The sequence below is a fragment of the Miniopterus natalensis genome, chromosome 4, assembly GCF_054644295.1.
Source record: "Miniopterus natalensis isolate mMinNat1 chromosome 4, mMinNat1.hap1, whole genome shotgun sequence".
Classification (NCBI taxonomy): domain Eukaryota; kingdom Metazoa; phylum Chordata; class Mammalia; order Chiroptera; family Miniopteridae; genus Miniopterus; species Miniopterus natalensis.
The window spans coordinates 7,908,752-7,927,966 of record NC_142084.1 but is presented as its reverse complement, the minus strand read 5'-3'; the positions used below and the strand labels follow the sequence as shown (position 1 = coordinate 7,927,966).

General features: G+C 59.5%; 1 protein-coding gene across 1 annotated transcript in view; it reads right to left on the bottom strand.

Moving 5' to 3' along the window:
* The window catches only part of FLT4 (fms related receptor tyrosine kinase 4), a 43,751-nt gene extending 25,352 nt beyond the window's left edge, over positions 1-18,399 (bottom strand). The window contains exons 1-8 of the mRNA XM_087816243.1: positions 18,321-18,399; positions 3,621-3,717; positions 2,763-3,007; positions 2,468-2,580; positions 2,182-2,344; positions 1,849-1,988; positions 1,345-1,513; positions 915-1,032 (exon numbers count right to left, since the gene is read on the bottom strand). Of these exons, the coding sequence (XP_087672369.1) occupies positions 915-1,032; positions 1,345-1,513; positions 1,849-1,988; positions 2,182-2,344; positions 2,468-2,580; positions 2,763-3,007; positions 3,621-3,717; positions 18,321-18,387 (1,112 nt within the window). The 5' untranslated portion in view covers positions 18,388-18,399. The remainder of the gene's footprint in view (positions 1-914; positions 1,033-1,344; positions 1,514-1,848; positions 1,989-2,181; positions 2,345-2,467; positions 2,581-2,762; positions 3,008-3,620; positions 3,718-18,320) is intronic.
* Between the last annotated feature and the right edge of the window lie 816 nt (positions 18,400-19,215).

Genomic DNA, 19,215 nt, shown 5'->3' with positions numbered 1-19,215 from the left:
GTCACACCAGGCCCAGGACCAGGGGATCCTAAGGCCCTCCCAAGAGAAGCGTGCTTCCAGTGAACTGAGCTCCTGCTGAGAACGTCTGGAGCATCTACATGCCCAGATCCAGACTTTCAGAAGAAGTTGTTCTGTCTGAAGGAAGGTGCCCCAGGCTAAGGCAGGCAAGGCTCCTCTGGCAGCTGGGGAAGGACAGAGCAGGGCCTCCTAGGGGTCTATGGGCTCAGGTAGAAATGCCCTTCCCCTTTCCTGGCCTGTTTCCTCATCTCTATGATGGAGGTCAGGCTAGAGTGTGACATCCCAGGGCTGGGCCACGTGGACTGCTCAGACAACCTGAGGGTACATGGGGGGGTGCTGTGCCTTCCTGAGTTCTGGGGGAGCTCTTGGGAGTGCTGAGCAAGGGCCGAGCAACCACTGAGGGCCCCCCTCACTGACCCCATGACCTTACTCTTAGGTCACAGACTAAAGCTGGGGTTCAGCAGCCTGCCTCCATGAACTCACTCACTGCCACACAGCTCAGGCCTAGCTGAGGGCCTAACAATCTGTGAAACCCCTGTGGCATCTCTGAATTTCTAGATAAGGGGGCCCTGGGGTGGCAACCTGCTTGGAGTGAGGCCTAGGAAACCTGAAGCCATTGCCACAGGGCAGAGATAGAGCCCAGCGCTGTGCCCACCATACCCCTACACAGCAGGAGGCTGGCATTTACCAGTTTCACAGTTTAGCAGCAACTCCAACCAACCTTCCCTTTGGCTGAATTATCACATTATATGCATATTCCTTAGAGTGTCTTCAGAGGAGTTCCTCACAGGGTCTCAGGGCATAGGCCCTGCCTGGGAGGATGCTGCCCTTCTCACTCAAGGTCAGTTCTGGAGCAAGGCCTGGCAGGTAGTGAGGGGCAGAAGCCAGTACTGTACCATTGAAACTCCGGTGGGGGGTACGCTGCAAGCTTCACGGGCAGTTTCACCAGCTTGTCTCCCGCCGTGGCTTCCAGGACAGGACCCTTGAGCCACTCAACGCTGATGAAGGGCTTTTCTGCCAGATGGGAGGCATCATTGTAAATCCAGGGGCTGGCATCGCTTACCCACCACTGCCCAGGGACTCTCAGCTATGGCTCTGCACCCCCAGAGGACAGACACTTGTAGACTGGGGCTCGCTCTGTCCACCAGGGTGTGGGTACCAGGCAGGCCATCCACTCACAGCCCTCCCTTCCCCTGGGCTAGACTACACACTGCTTGGTGCACTATGACCTCTGACCCTGGGCCCAAGCTGCACATGGACCCTTGTTCCCCAGGCTTGATGACTACCTGGGCCCTGCTGGGCACGCTGACCCAGTCCAAGACGTACCGTGCACAATGACCTCGGTGCTCTCCCGGAACCGCTGGATGCCATTGTTGGCCTCGCATGTGTATGGGCCCAGGTCGTGCTGGCTGATGTTGTGGATGGTCAGGATGCTGGAGAGCTCTGTGTGAGTCTGCTGGGAGCGCCGCTCTGGCACCCACTTCCCCCGCTCAGCCTGCCCGTGCCCAGGGGAAGTCCAGAGTCAGAACAGGCAGGCTCTGGCAGAGCTGACCACCAAAAGCACACACCTAGCTCAGCCAGCAGTGCCTCCGGAGCCTGGGACCCGGACCCAGAATTGTCCTTAGGGTGGGAGAACTTCCCCATCAGACCAAGGCTCCTGGGGCAGAGCTGAGTCCTCACCTCCTCTGTACAAAGGCCAGTGTGTGCCGGGCCAGGGCAGGTGTGGGCGGTGACGGGGACTTCTGACAGGGTGGGCACAGGGCAGGTGTGGGCAGTGATGGGGACTCCTGGAGGTGGCTCAGGCACAGCCCCTGCAGCTGCTGGCCTCACCTGCTTCCCTGGGTAGTCCCAGTCAAAGGTGACGCCGGAGTTGAACTCGGCCCACACGGTACAGTTCAGAACCAGCTTTTCCCCGACTAGCAGCTCCATCGACTTCTTGGGAAACAGCTGGATGTCATAGAGCTCGTTGCCTGGTGACACATGAATGGTGACCCCCAAGCCCCTCACCAGGACAGCGCAGAGAGTGCAGGGCACAAGGCACCCACCAAGACCAGCTGTGGCACCCACAGCCCCATTACTGAGAATTAGGGGTCTCTGCCTTCCCCACCCCAGGATGTGGGAGTGGTCACTGGGCCATGACCCTGTGGCCCCGGCAGTCCCTACCTGTGATGTGCACGATGAAAGGGTTGGATAGGAAGGACCGGCCACCCCAGGTGGTCTCACACTGCAGGTACAGGGTGTCGCGCAGCAGCGGAGTGGACACCCGCATGCCCCGGCGGTCGTCCCACACCACGTTCTGCCCATCAGGCTGCAGCACTGAGCTTTGCTGCAGGGACATGGTGGCCATCAGCACCTGGCTGCCCCTTCCTCCCGGCCAGATCAATGGCTGCATTTCCCAGGGAGAGGACAGGAGGGTTGGATCCCGGGTGGGGGGGTGGGGGGGCTGTACCGAGCGCAGCGTGATGTTGAGGCCGGGGATGGACACCAGGCAGGGCACCCACATGGAGTCCTTCCTGTTGACCAGGAGTGTGCCTGGCTTGTTGATGAATGGCTGCTCCAAGTCTGCAGAGAGGGAGCAGTTTGTGGGAAGGGCAGGTGGAGCTTGGGAGGTCTCTGCCCAGGTGGGGGGCACAATGGCAGTCCCACAAGGTCCGTAGGCCGGGGGGTGGGGGTGCCAGCTGCCCCCCCAGGACCTTGCCTACCACCTCGTTGGCTGCAGGAGCATGTGGGGCTGGGCCCCTCACCTCTTACGAATACATAGGTGCTGGCCAAGGTGGTGCCCTCGATGCGGGCCTTGATGTACTTGTAGTAGCAGCCATAGCTGCCCGTGTCGTTGGCATGGGCCTCGGGAAGCAGCAGCACCTTGCAGTAGGGCCTGGCATCTGTGCCTTCGCAGTCTCGAACAAGCCCCATGTCTTCGCTGTCCTTTCCCCCTGTGGCTGGCGCTTCCTGAGCCCCTGGCCAGGCCCACTGGAGGGGGTGCTGCCCCCTGGCAGAGGATGCAGAGGTCAAGAGGGGCCCCACTGCAGCCCCAAGGGCCACAGCTTGCCCAAAGCTTGTCTCACCCAGACGTCAGGACAGCCCAGTGCTAGGGCACACACCATGGACCCACAGTGGGGCACTGAGTCCCCGGGGCCTCTGCCTGGCGCCAGGGCCTCAGTGTGGCAGGCTGGCCCGCAGAGAAGCCTGGGCCTTGGTCATAGCTGAGCTGCAGGGAGAACATGCCTGGGGCCTTCGAAATAGGGTAACTGGCCTGGGCTGAACAGTGGCTGCAGAAGTGGATGCAGGGTGACCTAGGGGTGGGAATGGGGTGGCCTGTGCTCAGTGTGGGGTGACCCAGGGGTGGGTGTAGGGTGACTGGTCTGTGGTCCATGCAAAGTGACCAGGGGTGGCTGTGGGGTAGGTGGGTGCAGGATGCCTGTGTCTGCAAGCTCCCAGACCCACGCGCCCGGGAGACCCTCTAAGCCTTGAGGCTTCTCTGCCCTGGAGAAGAGCGACCTCCTGGGCTCTCGGTCACCATCTCCTGCCTCAGTTCTTAGTCTCCTTTGCCTGACAGACAGGAGGGACCCAGGCCCCTGCTCCTCTGGCAGGGGGCCGAGTACCTGCAGGAGATGGACAGGCTGTCACTGGAGTCAATGACGTGCGTCTCCTCCGTGATGTTCAGGGTCGGGGGGGTCATGGAGTAGCCACTCACCAGGCCTGGAGAAGACAGGGTTAGTGTGGCACTGGGTCATGAGTTCACATGATAATGTCAGTCAGGTGCAGACCGCTCCCTAGGCAGGGGCTCTGGGCAGCATGGACAAGGCTGCTCCCAGCCCTCAGCTACTGGCTCGGCCCCACCCAAGTGAGCGCTGATGGAGGCCTGGATTGAGCCCAGACCTCTGGCCCCATATGAGCAGAGCTGCCAGCACGGTGTTGGCTGGGGATGTTGCAAACCCCATCCTACATTGGGGGTGGCCTACATGCAGCGTGTCACCTCGGCCTTGTGACCCCCACATATCTGCCTGAAGGCCCCTCCTTTCTGCACTTCAGGCCCATAGCCACTGCTTGCAAGGGCTTCCTGCACAGTGCAGACTGTCCCCAAGCATGCCCGGAACCGAGGGCTTCAGCTCCCCCAGGACCTCATACTCTGCCAGGCCCACGGAGTCTGACTCATGGTTCCTCAGCTCCCATAACTTCTGTCCACCCTCCAGCCCCACTAGCTGCCTCAGCCCCCCATTCTTCCCACAAGCACACAAACAACTCCACCTCGCCTAGGCGAGAACCCTTCCACAGCCCTTCAGGACACTGGCCATTGGCCCTGCAGCTCCTCACCCCCCCTCCTCCTACCAGGGAAATGGCATGTGCGTGCATGCAAGCGCATGTGTATAGGCGTGCATCTCGCCAGGTGTGTCTGTCTCTACCTACGGGCATGGATCTGTGTTTTTGTGGGGTTGGTGTATATGTGACATGTCTCTGACATGTCAGTGTGTGCACATATGGACTTTGACATGTTACAGTGTGTGTGTTGTGTGTGAGAGAGAGAGAGAGAGAGAGAGGGAGAAAGAGAGATTCAGGCAGGCCCCAGGGAGGTCTGGATCTGGAACTCGGGCAGATGTATCCTGCCAGGACCATCCTGAGACAACAGGAAGAGAGGATTGCATGGCTAGAGGCCCAAGGCTGTGTCCTGTCCCTCCCCCCAAGTCCCTGTCCTCCTGGGGCGCAGAGCCCACTATCCTGCCCCAGCCTCTTCCATCCCAATAGGTCCAGCTCCTCTGCCCTCCCCCATCTAGCTCCCGAGGCTCGGGGCTCCACCTTAGTTGGTTCTATACCACCCTAACCCCCCACACTACAAACATCCCTAGGAAGAGGCACCTGGGCAGTACCTTCCATATACCAAGATCTCATTTTGGCACCAAATGGAAAAGATGGCCAGGGCTGGAAAACCCTTATCAAGCATCTAGTCCCATTGTACAGGCAGGGAAACTGAGGCCCACCAGCAGGAGTGCACTGCTCCCCTGAGATGCACTACGACAGCTGCAAAGTCCCTCCTTAGCCTGAACCCAGGGCACTCCGGCCAGCAGCACAACCCTGGGGTCCTAAAGTGGGAAAATGGCCCTAGATTCTACTCCCAGGGGCTTCTCCATGTGAGCTCTGCCACCAGGTCCACTCTAGGTGTGTGCCTGGCCGTCCATGCACACCAGACCCCCACTGGCACCACCTGGGCTGCTGGCAAGGGGGTATCCACAGTGGGGAGGCCCTACTGGGGTTGTGAGGGGCCGGGAAGGAATCCAGGAGGGCAGCTCTGACCTGGGCCTCAAAGGACAAATGGGATTTCCCAGGAAACTGCATGAAGCCACACTAGGCAGACAACTGGCCTCTGAGCTACGGGAAAGGGGGCAGGGTGGGCTTAGGTTTGGACCTGTAGGGGATGAAAGAACTGGCTCCCCCAATGGATGGCATGTGTCACCAGAGGAGCCTCAGGCGCCAGCACCCCCTGCCCTGGGACCATGCATTCCCACAGTGATGCCTGCAGTGTTGCCCTGGGTACCCCGGAGAGGCTGAGGGTTCCCTCTCTGAGTGCACATCCAAGGCACACCTGCCCTTAGCTATGAAGCTGTAGCAGATGTCACAGATGTCAAAGGCTCCCCTTTGCTTCTAAGATAAAGCAGGGCAGGTCAGGCCTCTCCCTTCTGCCCACTTCCCCTCTCTTCAGCTTCACCTCCTGACACGTCTCCGAGAGGCGAGGACCTCTCATCGTCATCCCAGAGCGCCAGGCTTCTCATATCTGGAAGTCTTTTGCCCAGGACATTTGTGCTCCTTCCCTCCTAAGAAGCTGCCTTGTTCAGGTCTAGCTCATGCTATGGAGCAGTCACTGTTGCTCAGACAGTGTCAGCCTCTGCGGGGCTCCTGCTGGCTGGCTGGCTGGCTGGTGGATCGGTGGGTGGGTGAGTGGATGAATGGGTGGGAGATGGTTGGATGTGTGGGTGCTGAGTGGATGGATGTATGGGTGAGTGGATAGATGAGTGAATGGGGGATGGGGGTGGGAGAATGGATGGATGGGGGAGTAGAGGAGTGGGAGAATGGATGGATGGGGAGTAGGGGAGTGGGAGAATGGATGGATGGGGGAGTAGAGGAGTGGGAGAATGGATGGATGGGGGAGTAGAGGAGTGGGAGAATGGATGGATGGGGAGTAGGGGAGTGGGAGAATGGATGGATGGGGGAGTAGGGGAGTGGGAGAATGGATGGATGGGGGAGTAGGGGAGTGGGAGAATGGATGGATGGGGGAGTAGAGGAGTGGGAGAATGGATGGATGGGGGAGTAGAGGAGTGGGAGAATGGATGGATGGATGGATGGATGGATGGATGGATGGATGGATGGATGGATGGATGGGGGAGTAGAGGAGTGGGAGAATGGATGGATGGGGAGTAGGGGAGTGGGAGAATGGATGGATGGGGGAGTAGAGGAGTGGGAGAATGGATGGATGGATGGATGGATGGATGGATGGATGGATGGATGGATGGATGGGGGAGTAGAGGAGTGGGAGAATGGATGGATGGGGGAGTAGGGGAGTGGGAGAATGGATGGATGGGGGAGTAGGGGAGTGGGAGAATGGATGGATGGGGGAGTAGAGGAGTGGGAGAATGGATGGATGGATGGATGGATGGATGGATGGATGGATGGATGGATGGATGGATGGATGGATGGATGGGGGAGTAGAGGAGTGGGAGAATGGATGGATGGGGGAGTAGGGGAGTGGGAGAATGGATGGATGGGGGAGTAGGGGAGTGGGAGAATGGATGGATGGGGGAATGGAGCTTGTAGAAGCTTCCTCCCTAGAGCCCACCGTACCACCAAAGGAAGTATCTGTCCCCTATACTAATGCTGTATAAAAGAAGCATCCACTGTGCATGTCAACCTTTCTACCAGTCCAGGTGAGTCTCTTCTTTGTTGCCATATGCCCTGACTTGCCCCAGTGCCCCTCTGTCTTCACTCACTTCCACTGGAACCTGCATGATCAGCAGACTTGCTATAGACGTCACTGTCCTCCATCCTTCCTGCCTTAATGAAATGTGGCTTTCTGAGGACACCACCACCCGCCCCTGCAGTGGTTACTGCTCTCCACTGCACACACTTGACATTGGAGAACTTATGGCCACCTCCCCTTCTCCGAGGGCACCACCCACTGCCCACTAAAGCTGTCATCAGTGGTCTTGGTCACTTCCCCTCATTCTCTGCTCCTGGCTCCCCAGCCCCTCCGCCTCAGGCCATTCTCCATGACTTCAACATCCACACAGATGACTCACCAGCACCCTGGCCTTTTCGGGCCTCATTCCTACTGCCCTCCTCCCACTCACCCTGGGCCCCTCACTTCCCAGGCACACCCTGGACCCGGTCCTCACCAGAAACTGCACCATCACCAGTGCCTGTCTCCCTGAGCTTCTCTCCTGCCCCCTCTGCCTCCTGCTAAGTGCCCTTGTCCCACCACTGCTAAGTCCTTCAGCCACATCCAGGGACCTTCCCCACTATCACCACCTCCTGGCCTCACCTTGCGCTGGAACAGCATGGCCCATGGTCCGTTACTGCCTCACCCTCCACCCCAGCCCTGTGGCACCACCGTGCCCCTTGGTGGCTCAGCACTTTGGACAAAGGTGGAGTCCCACACTGCAGCCCCCCTTTCTCTTCCAGTCGTCAGACCCTAACCCCTTAACCCGGCCCTGGGGCTGCAGCTCACGGTGGTTTTGCCCGTCCTCTGCCACCCTGCCCTCTCAGCATCTTCCCACATCCAAACCCCACCCCCTAGCCTGGTCCCTAAAACCCTCGGACACTCCCACTCCCAAGGCCAAGCCCTCCCTCATGTCAAGAATCCCAGCCCCCTGGACCTGACTCCTTTCTCTTCTGATCACCAATATTTCTCTAAGGAGTCATCTGTCTTATAAACAAAAATCAAACCTCCAATTCCTTGACCCTACACTCCCTTCCGGCTGCTGCCCCTTTCCCATTCCCCTTCATAGAAAGCTCTGCTCTCTGTCCCCCCCCCCCCCCATTTGCTCAGCCTCCCACTGTGGTGCAGCCCCGGCCCCTGCCTCGTGGCCTCCCACAACCACCAGGCTGCAGGACAAGTGGGCTCTCGTGGGCAGGGAGCAGAGCTGTCCCTTCTCTGCTGCCTTCTGTGGTCTCTCTCCCCTCCCCCCCTTCCCCTCTGCCTAGCACCAAATGCTCTGCTCCTCAGTATGTTTTCCACTGGTCTCTCCCCTAAGTGTCCAGATACCTCCAAATTCCCTATCTCCTGCCCATACTGCTTTCTCAACTCCAGCTTAAAGGATCCAGCTGCCACTGTTTGGCTACCCCATGGACATCTGAGTTCCACATTTCTGACCCTGAACTCCAGACTCACACCCTCTCCAACCCTGCCAGACTCCTCTTCCATAGCTTCCATCTCCCCAGACGGAGTGGGTGACCACCTCTCCTGCCCTGGCCCTTCTGTGGGCCACTGAAGCATCTCAGAGCCAGGTCCTGCTCTCCTCCTGGGGGCTGCAGCCTGCCCACGGCACTCGGCTCCGACGTGGCTCCTGGGGCCCGCTCTCCACCTCCACCTCTCACACAGTTGTTAGCGATCATTTAAAATCATATTTGTGCTTTCTTCTCAGTGACTTCCCAATAAACTTTCAGGAAAATCCAAACTCCTGACCCTGGGCTGGCCCGACCCCCTCTCCATGCCCCCTTGGTCCACTCTGCTGTTCACACCCTCCAGCCGCCAGGCCTGAAGGCGCCTCCATAACAAGCCGCACTTCTCCTAGCCCCCCACCCCAGCCCCCAGCCCCCTGCACACACCTCTGCCCCTGGCCTGCCTCCCCTCACATGCCCTGCACAGCTGGCTTCTCCTTTCGCTTGGATGCAACCACCTCGCCTCAGCCTCCAGGTGGCCTGCCTCATCCTTCTCACAGTTCGTAATTACCTATTTACTTATTTGTTTAAGTTATTTTTTCCAATTCCTCTACTAGACCGTCAAGTTTCAGTGGGATAAGGCGAAGACAGTCCTCTTTTCAGTGCCTAGCACAGCACATGGCACAGAGTCAAGGTTCCATAAATACGCGTTTAATGAGTAAATGGATGAACGGATGAGTGGAAGGAAGGATGGAAGGAAGGACAGCCAGATGGAAGGACAGATGGGCAGGCAGGTGGATTGACGGGTGGATGGCTGGATGGAAAGAGGGAAGGAAGGACGGCTAGATGGAAGGACAGATGGGCAGGCAGGTGGAGAAAGGATGCATGGACAGAAAGGTGCACAGGATGAATGGGTGGATGGGTGGATGGAAGGACAGGTGGATGGCTGGCTGGCTGGCTAAATAAACTTCTGAGGTCTTCCTTTGGGTTGGAACTGTGTCAGGCTCTGTTGTTCCTTTGGAAAACACGTTCCAGTTTTAAAGCCCAGGATGCCTGGTGACCGTGTGTACTCCAGGCTGCTCTGCAGCTGGGGCAGATTCGGGCCTGAGGGCTGCCAGGCCCAGAGGCTCCATGTTGCCCAGCCCCCACCTGCAACCCTGAAGAAGGAGCATCCTTCCTGCCTGGCTGTTGTCTGTCCCTGCTGTCCTTCCCTTCCCGCAGCAGGAAGTACTGTCATCCTGGCCTCTGCCGCACTCCCCCTGCCTTCCTCTTCCTGGCCCAGGAACTGGCTTCTTCCTTCCCCTGGCCAGTGGCCCTGGCCCCCCAGGCCGCGGCAGAGCAGTCAGGCAGGCACCGAGCCGAGGTCAGGGAGGCCAGAGTGCACACCTCTTCTCTGCTGTCAGCAGCCTTGGACAGCGGGGACCCTGGCGTCAGCCACATGAGGCTGCCTGTGGGAGCAGCACACTGGGATCCTGGGTGAGGGGTGGCCAGGAGCGGCAGGAAGTCTTGTGGGTTAGTCACTGACCATGGCCCAGCATTCACTGCCTCCTTTGATCCTCACACACCCCGGGAGGGAGGGCGGGACCCCTGGTCCAGTCGACAACAGGGAACTGAAGCTCCAAGCCCCACAGCCGTGATGACCAGTGGCTGTGCAGGAGCCCAGGCCTGCGGAGTCCAGGCCTCTCCCTGCCCGGGGCCCAGCCCTCACACCTCTCCATCTCCTCTCCTCCAACCACCCTGAGAGCCAGCCTGCCTCCCTGCGCCCCAGCAGCCTCCTTCCCTGCCTCCAATCTGTTCCTCAGCCCAGAGGAGCCACAGTCAGCCACCTTGGCTGGCTCTTCTTGGTCCTCTGGAGCTGTACATGACCTTGGCCTGGCCTCCAGGGTGAAGCCCATCCCCAAAGGCCCCACCCTCTTGGCCAGCTTCTTCTCCCAGTACACCAGCCACACCCACTGTCCACCTGCAGAGTGACCAGGCCCTGGCCCACTGCCCAGCCGGCTCAGGCTGTGTCATCTGCTCTCTGTGCCTGGAGAACTGCTATTGCTGCTCCAGGACGCGTGCAGTGTGCCTGAGACTGGAGGCTGAGAGTATTACCTCCATTCGGGCCCTGACCCGGCCACAAAGGGCTGCCCCTGGGAGTCAAGATGTCAGTAGCCCATGGCTCTGTCCCCAGGTCCAGGAGGTGACATAGGGATGTCATAGGATGGTCTGTAACCTCAGAGGTACCCTCCATCCCTGGCAGAGTGTGGTGGTAGCAGTTACTACATTACTGCAGGCCTTGCCCTGGCCACCTGTCGGTGATGGGGCTGTGTGGCAGTCCTGCCAGTCTGGCCCACACTCTCAGCATCTGTGCCCAGGAGGACAGAGGCAGCCAGGGTCAGGCCAGTGACTGCAGTCAAGAGGTGAGCTGAGGGAGAAGCTTTGGGGGACAGCTGGCCATGTGGGGCCAGGCTTGGGGTCTCTGTGCATTGGCCCTAGGGCTGGGCAGAGTAGGGGAGACCTGCTCCAGAGCCTGTGTATAGACCTGGGGGAAGGTGCAGGGGTGTCCCCCCACCTGGCTGGCAGCCTCTGTACCTTCAGAGATGAAGAGTGAGGGTCAAGAGGCCACCAGTCCCCCTACCTCCGGCCATGCAGGACTGAGATGGCTGGGGCAGGAGGGTCCCCCCTGAACCTGGCTGTGTGCACCACTATGCCACTCTGGCTGTGTGGACATGGGCAAGTCAATTTCTCCAAGCCCCAGTTTTCTCACTTGTGAAATGTGAACTGTCCATTGAATTACTGGGAACTACAGACAACAAATAACATAATACTGCATTAAGAACCATCGTAAGAACAAACTGTCGCTGGCTCATGCACAGGGAGCCCTTCTTTTTTGCTGCCTGTTGAATGCTTTGCCTGTCACAGCTGTTGCATCTCACTGTGACCCTGTGTTATGGTCACAGTATGGAGGTGGGGAGTCACAGAAAGCCTTGCTGGTGGGAGGAGTGTTCAACAGGCTTAAATGGACTTTGTAGACTGAGTGGGAATATGCTGTCCCGGAAGAAGACACAGGACAGAGGGACCGGTGCAAAGGCCAGAGTGCAGGTGACTTTGGGCTGTATGGTAGAGGAAGAGATGGAGCATGGTGTGGAAAGATGTGGCCACAGTACAGGGCCACAGGTCACAGATCCAGCCTCACGCTCTTGGCCAGATCCTTTCATCAGGGGCCCTGCTCTTCTCATTCATGTGCTCCCTCCTCCGGCAGGTAGCCACCCTCAGGGCTTCAAGGCCACCTCTGAGCTCCCCACTGTCCCTGGCAGCTCTGCTGAGCTCCAGTCCTGGGAGGCCCTGCTCTGCAGACGTCTTCTGCTGGGTACTCGCCAGCCCTCAGACCCTGACCAGATCACACCCACCACTGGGGAAGACAACTTGAACCACAGGGCACACGCCGTCCACCCCACTCCCCAAATGAGCAAGTGTTAAAATGATGGAGAGTTCCCAGCGTTGGCCAGGATGTGGGCAAACAGGCCTCACAGTAATAAAAAATGCTCATACACTTTGACCCCTAATTCTTCTTACCCCCAATACATCCTGTTACGACAATAACAGCAAATGTGTATTTAGCACTTTCTGTGGGCTGGCCTGCTATGCACACGGCACTCCTCTAATCTCTAATGTGCCCCCCCCCCCCCCATTCTATTCCTGTCATTTTGCAGATGAGAAAACTAAGGAGCAGAGGTTAACTGCTAGTCAGAGGTTACCTTTGGGGGCAGGATTATGGGAAGCCACTGTTTACTCCATACGGGTCTGCATTACTTGCATTTCTGCAGTTTACAGGATGTAGAGGCCTTAAATCAACGGACTCATCCTCCCACGACCCTGTGAGCTTCGCCATCCTAGGGGCAGTCACCTGCCAGGCACTCCTGACTCTTCATCCCCACAGCCGACTGGTTACCAAGTCACGACCATTCCCAGGGCCAGCATCAAAGACAGGATGGCCCAGAATATCAGGCTTGCCCCTCTCCTCTCTCTGCCACCCTGGCAAAGTGCTTTGTACACACAGCACTCAGACACCTTGCAAGGGACACCTTCTGGCCACCCTAGACATTCTGGGCTGCCCTTCTCCAGTCCCCCTCCTCTCCTCCTCACTATCTGGCCAGCCTCAATGTCCCTTCCCTGACTCAACACACCAGTGTCCCCCCACTGCTTGAGGCCTTATCCAGTGGTCAGAGGACCTTTCTAGAACACAAGTTTCTCCCTGCCTAAAACCTTTCCAAGCTTCCCCAGTGTTTGGGGGCAGAATCTGAGCTCTTCCCATGACCTTCCAGCCAGTTTTGTCACCTGCCAGCTGCCTGGTGCTCACTCCAGCCCCAGAATCACAAGCTGAGGCCCCTCCCATGGACCCCTCTGCACAGTCCCATAGCCCACAGCTCCAGACCAGGACTGGCTCCTTGCACTTGATATTCCTTAATACAGACTAGGAGGGCCTCTCATGGTGTCATCCCCAGCATGGGACTTGACCAGTGGTTGCCCCTGACTGGCTTTGAAGGGTCTAGAGGGCAAAGGGGCAGCACACAGAGTGTGGGCAGGTGTAGAGGTGAGGGACGGAGGTGAGGTGTCCTGCACTGAGGTGAGCACATCGGCCACGGGCAGACCTGGGAGAAGACAATGTGTCTGTGCGGATGACCATTTGAAAAGTCTCTGCGATAGCAAGGCGAAAATGTCCCGAGGTGGTCAGACACTTAGGATCCCACATGCCCACCCCTCTAGAGCTTTCCCCAGGGAATGTGGACAACCACCTGTGTGCCTGCCCCTTCTTACCCACTTGGCCCCCATGCCAGCTGGGACCGGACACCTGTCACCTCCCTCAAAGCTACTCTAGCATCTAGTGAGCCACTTCATCCCTCTGGCCTTAATTTCCTAGTCTCCAAAAATGGGCACAAGAAGCCTATGTCACAAGGTTGAAACCTTCACACACCATAGTGTCAAGCAATTTGATTACCCATTTTACAGGGAGGCGTGGCTCGCTGCCAGATGGTCCACGTGTGCATGTGCCTGGGTCTGTGCGCCTGGATGCGCTTGTGCCTAATAAACAAACCCCCATCAGGTGAAGTTTAGATGTGAGGGAGGAAAAGAGCTTCCCCCAAGCCCACCTGAATGCCTGGATTCTGGGCTCTCGGGCACACAGCAGCGGGGATGGAGCGGGAGAGGGGAGCCCTCAGCAGGCCCCTCCCACTTGAAGCAGCACCCAGCCCCCTGCCTGGAGCTCTCTGAAGTCAGGAAGGCAGGGCGAAGGGCAGCGCAGATCTGGTGTGCACTGGGGCTCAGGTGCGTGCTACGTGGACATGGGACTAGGGACGCCCTGGGGACCCCAGGGTGAGGACCTCTACCACCTGTTCAGGAAGCTTGTGCTGATCACTGTGGGGCCACTGAAGGCTCAGGTCTCTGTTTTAAATTTATTTTTAAATTCACTGAGTTTAGAGAGAGAGGGAGAAAGAGAGAGAGAAAGAGGGAGAGATCTGTTGTTCCGCTTGTCTATGCATTCATTGGTTGATTCTTGTATGTACCCTGACCGGGGATCGAACCCACAACCTTGGTATATGGGGAGGACACTAACCAACGTAGCTACCTGGCCATGGCTCAGGTCTCTGTTTTAGAGAGGTAGGTCTGGGGTAGCACGGAGGCAATCTTGGGAAGCAGGGAGCAGTGGTGAGGCTGAGTGGGAGGGGGGCTGCCTGAGTCCCCCTAGAGGGGGGTGTAGGCAGGAGGGAACCCTGGCAGATGCTGAGCTCCCAGCTCAACACAGCTGTGGGTGCAGTTGCCCCTGCCGGCCTGGGGTCAGGACAGGCAGTGTTATCAGACTGCCCAGCTGGCTCAGAGGTGGCCCCCTAGCGCTGCTAAATCGGGCCATGGGCTCCTGCCGCAGGAAGAGGGAAATGCAGGCAGGATGTCCTCTCCTGTGACCGACAAGTCCTTTCCCATGAACCCCTGCTGACCTCGCTGGCCACGTGGCGGGTCTCCCCCACTCCCCACCCTGACCTGCGCCTGTTGGAGGGGCCACCCACACCCAGCCTGGCCTGGGACAGGCAGTGCCTGCTGTCTGACCGCCCAGCCTGAACCCCCAACGTGATGCAGACCTGCACCTTCCTCTCCCAGACTTCAGCCTTTGGCCTGACCGGAAAACCAAGATCCCAGAGGAAGCCAGTGTCTGAAAAGGATCGAAACTCAGGAATCCCTGGCTCCAGCCCCAACACGTTGGCAGGGTCTTGCTCCGAGGTGGGTGCAGGGAGTGTGAGCAGCTTTCTGGACCCCTCTCCCTGCCTATCCCCCTCTCCAAGGGGCATCTCAGAGGGCTGTGGGGCACAGGCTAGGTCCGGGTGGAAAGAAATCCACCACGTGGAGGAAAACGCCCAGACAACAGCAGGAGGGGTGGAAGTCAGATCCAGAGAAGACCTTCCCCTCACGGCTAAGACCCCATTTAACTTCCCTAGGTTCCCTGATCCCCTCAGCCCCATCATACTCAAGTGCTCCCAACGTTCCTCTTTCCTCATCTGGCCAAATTGCACCAACTGGTCTCCTGAGAAGTCCTGTTGGATGCCTCCACCCAGAGGACCTGCCTCCCCAGTGGAGTACTTTCCCCTTCCCCGCATCAAATTCTCCTCCCAGGGTCCCCATCTGGTAAACAACCCCATCCTGTTGCTTAAGCCAGAGACTGGCCCTCGTCCCACTCTCCCACCATCCCCAGTCACTGCTGCGTGTTCCCCTGGCGCATCTCCTGAGTTCACTCACAGCCTTTTTGCTGTGCCTCGCGTCTGGTCTGTGTTTCTGGCGATGCCTTCATGGACCCTGGCCAGGTGGCTCTCTGCTCAGAGCCTCCCCTTTCCAGATGTGCTGCTGCCTCCCACCACCTCCACCTGCCTTGTCTCCCCCCACCCCAGACTCTAGCCTCATCTGACCACCCACATATCCCCATACACTGCCTGGACTTTCCCATCTGTGTCTCTGACGGTTTCTTTGCCCTGCCTGGAATTCCCTGCCCTGGAGTTCGCAGACCCCTCCAGGAAGCTCCGAGCTGGAAGTGCTGTTGCCTTCCTGTGTAGCCGCAGTCACCGGCTGGGCCTCACTGGGGTCACTGAGCACTTTTGTCCCTGTGCTAGATGTCTGATGCCACATCTGTGTTCCTGATAGTCTAACACTAAGGAGACCTCTACAGGACCAATCCAGGTCCAAATGCCCCCTTGAACCACCCTAAGCACCATAGCTTGTGACTTGCACAGAACTGCAGTTGACTTCTCTGGGTTGGGGTGTCACAGCTTGGGGGCAGGGTGGGGGAGGCACAGCCAGGAGCTGGCCAGACAGTCCCCTGTGACACCTCATGACCACTGTGCCCTGGGTAGCTAGAACCCTTTAGCCACACTGACCCCAGAGGCCTGGTGGGCACATGAGCAGCACCTACATCCGTGTCCCGGAGCACTGAGCTGGGGTCCAGTGGTCCACAGGCACCAAGTAATGTGGGCCCAGGCCCCACATCCTGCCTGCACAAAGCTTGCATCCCTGCCCCACCCTCACCCCCACCTCTCTGGCTCAGGGCTGAGGAGCTGGGACAGGGCAGAGCTGGGATGGCCCTGTGCAATTCAGCTCACAGCAGGGGCCAATGTAGCTGCCAGGCTGTCACCTGCTTCCTCTGCATGTCCCTGAGCTGACTGCCCACTGTCCAGAGATGCAAACAGCCTCTCTAAACTAGGCCCATGAGGCAAAGTCTCTTGAAGCTGGCCTCTGCCACCTGCTCTCTCCCCAGGGAGGCTGCCAGAGCAAAGTTTCTGGAACTGGACTGACACCTGGCCAGGAAATCCAGCCCAAGCACAGCCCCTCAGTACTTGCCACCCTGTCACACTGCTACACCCAGAAGAGGAAGAGAGGGGCCCAGGCCATACAGCAAATAATGGGAGAGCTGGGACAAGGGTTTGTTCTATGACTAACAGCACTCCTTTGAGGGGTCAGCTTCAGGGTCCCTAGGCTTCTCACCTGCCAGCGCCTGACCTCCACTCTGGCTGCGCTGAAGCTCAACTGAAGTATCTATGCTTCTGCTCCAGCATCCCTCATCAGGCCGAGGGTCCTCATCACCCAGCAGTGGGTGGGGCAAGTGCAGGCCTCAGGCAGGGCAGCAATGGTCTCCTTACTGTCCCTGGACATCTTCCCACCAGCCGAGCCCTGATCCAGCCTGGGCCACCCCCTCCATAGGCCCCCTTCAGCAAACATCCTCTCCCTTCCCCTTCACTGCCCAACTTTGGTAAGAATCACCTGTAGTCACAGCAGGACTGGCCTCACCATTGTCGCTCCTCCACCTCCCAAGCACTCGGACACCAGCCTCTCCTGGTTCTTACACCCTGCAGAACGGTGCCATCTCCCTGCAAGCCTCTCCCTCTCTGCCCTTTTCTGCGAGAGGGCCTGTGAGAGGGCATCCCATCCCAGGCCCTTTTCTCTGCTCCCTCTCCAGCTCCCCAGCCCAGCCTCTCTCTCAGACACTACACCCAGCTGCCTGCCAGATGTCTCCTCAAGGTGGGGTCTCCCACCCACTCAGTCCAGCCAGGGGCCCATTCACTTCTCCCACACTCAGTCACTCAACACCCGGATACTGAGCACTGTGAGAGCCTGGCCCTGGGCTGGGTTCAGGGCAGTGAGAAGAGCCCGGGAGTGGCAGGGTCTGTTCAGATCGGTTCAGCTCGAGGCGCAGAGGGATGCCCTCCCCCGGCCTCTCTGGAGGCTCACCCACACTCCCTCCTGCGGGGAAGGCTCTGCTATCCCAAACACCTGGCTACTTCCTTTCCTGCCGGCTCCTGGGAGCCTTGGAGAAGTCACACACGTCCTTTGTCTGAGCGCCCCCACCTAAAAAACGGCCTAACTCCCTCGTGAGGATTAAGAGATGAAGCATATAAAGCCAGTATTTGTTGCCTACAGTTTTCCAAAGTGGTGAGATCCCCATCTCTCCCTGTGACCTCCCAGCACTCCTCCCCGAACCACTGGGGACCCAGGATTACCCTCGGATTTCCAGAGTCGCCAGGTTTTGTGTGGCATTCAGCTCGCCCCCTCTCCACTACGGATGCTTTACCCCTGACGTCTCCGTCCGACCATGCCCTCTGCTCGCTCCTCTCTCCAGCCCCGCGGCGGCGTGTTCCCACCGCAGACCGGACCTGGCCTCTCGCGCGCTCCGGACCCTTCCGTAGTAGGCCCCGCCTATGGTCCAGGCTCCTCCGCTCAGCCCGCAGGGTACCCGCGCCTCCAAATACGGGGCGGGCCGGCCTCCTGCCTCCTCGTCCCGCTGGACGCTCACGAGTTGCCGACTCAAGACTCGCCTCAAATTCCAACACGCACCTGCGCGCTACCCTTCGGCCGGCGCTGGTCTGCAGGGGTCCCCGAACCCCGGACCCCGCCGCCCTGGCCCGGGGACGACGGGAGCCCGCCCGGAGCGCCCTCTGGGGCCCGACCTCGAGCGCAGACCCGAGGCGTCGGGAAGTGCGCAGCCAGGTCTGCGGCCCGGCGGGGACGCCCTGGGCGATCCTGGGCGCGCGCGGGTCGCGGGGCCGGGGCTCCACGGGGAAGCGAGGAAGGAAGCGAAGGATCCAGAGCGAAAGCGCAGCGCGCCCGGGCCCGGCTCCGAGGTAGCTGAGCCACAGACGGTGGCGCGAGGTCGGGAACCCGGGCACTACCCTCGCGCGGCGGCGCGGCCGGAGCCCGGTCCCTGACCCGCCCCTTCCCCGGCGCGGCCGCGCGGGCCCGGCCCGACGTGCTCCGTCCCGGGTCCGTACCCTCGGCTCCCGGCCCCGTCTCCCCTGCTGCGCCAGGCTTGCGGGCGCCCAGCTCCCCGCCCGTACCCCGTCGGCGCGGTCCCCCCGCTCGCCCCGAGAGAGTGACCCCCATCGCGGCCCGCCGCGCGCTCGGGCGGGCGGAGAGCTCACCGCGCTCGCCGTCGAGGAGCCCGAGGCAGAGCCACAGGCGCAGGCACAGCGCGGCGCCCCGCCGCATCTCCGCCGCTGCCGCTCAGGTCGGACCTGCGGGGCCTCTGCTGGCGCGTCGGAGGGTGAGCTCGGGCCGGGGCCGGGCGGGGCCGGGCGGGGCCGGGGCGGGGCCAGGCGCCTGGGACCGCCCCCCGCACCTCTCAGCTCCGCCCTGGGCCGAGGGAGGCCGCTTGGCACCGGGGCTGGAGGCTGCCGAGTGCCCGCTTGTGGGTGAACCGCGGCTCTGAGCCCCCCGGGCCGCTCGGGGCGGAGAATGCAGGTAACGCACCTGTCCTTCGTTGGGCGCTTAAACCAAAACGGAGCCCGGCGCGAAGAGTCCCAGTTCCATTCCGGGCAAGGGCACGTCCCTCGGTTGCAGGCTCAGCCCCCGCCCGGGTCCCCGCGCTAGCCGGAGGCAGCCAATGGATGTCTCTCACATCGAGGTTCCTCTCTCTCTCCCTTCCACTCTTTCTGAAAAGCAATGGGGAAAATATCCTCAGGTTAGGATTAAAAAAGAAAAGAAAGAAAAGCTACATGTCAAATCTTTGAGGGCATTCCTCAGACTTTATCTCACCACCCACGTGGTGTGGATGGAGGCTGCATGTACCTTTGGGCCAGGCACCTCATGTAGTCCACCTCCACCTTGCCCGCAGGGCCTCCTCTTTAGATCGTCTCTAAATACTTCTGCTCTGAGCTCATTCTTAAGTCGTTTTGTCAGGTGACACTTTACTCTCTGACTTGGCAACCCTCCCAAAGACTTCCTTTCTCTTTTCAGTTCTGTCTCTAGAATTTTCCTACTTAAAAATAAATACCACTCTAGCTGGTAGGGATATGTGGTTAGAGCGGGGGCTGGTGG